Source organism: Gekko japonicus, unplaced genomic scaffold, assembly GCF_001447785.1.
Source record: "Gekko japonicus isolate JY-2015 unplaced genomic scaffold, Gekko_japonicus_V1.1 scaffold266, whole genome shotgun sequence".
NCBI lineage: Eukaryota > Metazoa > Chordata > Lepidosauria > Squamata > Gekkonidae > Gekko > Gekko japonicus.
In genome coordinates this window covers 271273-273205 of record NW_015166428.1, presented here as the reverse complement: position 1 = coordinate 273205, position 1933 = coordinate 271273, and the positions used below count along the sequence as shown (strand labels likewise).

General features: G+C 46.9%; 1 protein-coding gene across 1 annotated transcript in view; it reads left to right on the top strand.

Annotated features, from left to right (window-relative positions):
* The first annotated feature begins 1550 nt into the window (after window positions 1-1550).
* The window catches only part of ATP8B4 (ATPase, class I, type 8B, member 4), a 95730-nt gene continuing 95347 nt past the window's right edge, over window positions 1551-1933 (top strand). The window contains 1 exon segment of the mRNA XM_015411779.1: window positions 1551-1890. Within this exon segment, the coding sequence (XP_015267265.1) occupies window positions 1551-1890 (340 nt within the window).

The following is a 1933-nucleotide window of genomic DNA, read 5'->3' as shown; positions in this document are numbered from 1 at the left end:
GAAGCCTGAGGCTTCCGGCTTTCCCCCGCCCTTTTTTTTTTAAACCAAGCGATATGCGCTCAGGCGAAGCTTCGCCCTGAGCGTTTGTTAAAATTTAAAAAAACCCTTACTTTAAGTACCCGGAGGAGTCCGGGACTACAGGGAGGCCAGGTTGGGCTTTAAACTTTAAAGGTAAGTCCTTACCTTTAAAGTTTAAATGTAATGGGGGGGGGGGTTGAGCATGCGCAAAAATCGCCGTCTCTGAATGGCTGCCTATGCGCATGCTCAAACTGTCCTTTAAAAAAAAAAAACGCCGACGCCCGCAGCATGTGAGGAAGATCGGGGAATCAAACCCGCAAAATGGAGGGTAAGTGTGATCGCGTTTCTGCCGGCATAAACTGCACCGGTTCCAACCGGTGCAGTTTATGCCGGCAGAAACGCCCCGTCTGAACGCACCCGTTGTGTTACATTGTACTCTAGAGCACTCAAAAGGTGCAGAAAGGGTTTGATTTCCCAAAGGCAAGGTTGAAAAAGGACAGAAACTCAAATGGTACAGCAAAAAAGATGAAGTAGCTCCGTAGCTATGAGACTCGTGAAAGGAAAAAATAGGATTTACTTTAGTAATATATACTTGTAAAACTATGCATCAAAGCAGAGCAGAGGTTAAGTAAGCAAAGCTGACATTAACTGTACTTAAAGGAAAACCCACTAACTGCAACGGTCCCACAGAGGTTACTAACTGCCATTAATTCTCCAAGATGTGAAATCTGGTCTTGCTGAAAAAAAGGTTATGACATGTTTATGTTCCCAGTGTGTTTCTTCTGAGAATTTTTACAGGGGAGTATATTTCCTATTTCTTCTTAAACTTCATGTTATAAACACGTTGGTTTTCTGTATGCTGGAAATTTTAGCACCAGTATAATATTGATTCCTGCCAACCTAGCGGTTCGAAAGCAAGAAATTGCAAGTAGATAAATAGGTACCACTTCGGTGGGAAGGTAACAGCGTTCCGTGCGCCTTGGTGTTTAGTCATGCCGGCCAAATGACCACGGAACCGTCTTCGGACAGCGCTGGCTCTTCGGCTTTGAAACGGAGATGAGCACTGCAACCCTAGAGTCGGATTCGACTGGCTTTCGAGCAAGGGAACCTTTACCTTTACTATAATATTGATAGTGTTGCAGTCAAGAGAAAGTCCCTGTGCGTTCCATTAAAATCAGCAGGACTTCAAAGTTCATTTAAGTTCTCCCTCTGAGGTGGAGGCCATCTTGTGGGTGATTCCCAACCATCTCTTAGGGAGGCAGGAACTTCAAACTGTTTCCTGTTTCCTGTGTTGGGAGTCGCCCTCAACTCAGTTTTCTTCCTGCCTCAGTAGGGAGAGCAGTGAAAATTTGGCTTCGCCTCTACTTTCACTATTTCAGACTGCTTATCTCTTCTCTTCTTTCCTGTTTTACTTCATAATTTTTTACAATCTACCTTCGTTCACTTTCTGTGCTTTTTAAAAAAAATAAAAAATCCCCCCCCTCAACTTTTACTTTGTTTCTTTCTGTGAGACTCCTCTCCCAAAAGCGGCTATGGCACGCAGGGGAGACGTTGATGGCTTTTTATCCTCTGGGGAAATTGATGGGGAAGAAAGCCGAAAAGGTTGCGCAGGGCGAAAAAGAGGCCCGGACGGAAACGATCAACGAGCAGATGCGCATAGCGCGGCCAAACGCACCAAAAGCTCCCACACGCTCCAGGAGTCTCCAAATATGGCGGCGGCCATTTTGTCGGCAAATACTGAGCGACGGAGCCCGGTGCAGGGCAGGGAGCGACCCGAGACTGTATGTCTGAGCGGGTCCGACCTAGCAGCGAGTACTCTGATAGAGGCTGCCCAGGAACATGACGGAGAAGCGGATGGCTCTTCTCACAGAGGTAACGCTGATGACGCCGGTTCGGCTCCCTTGTCCCCCAGAGT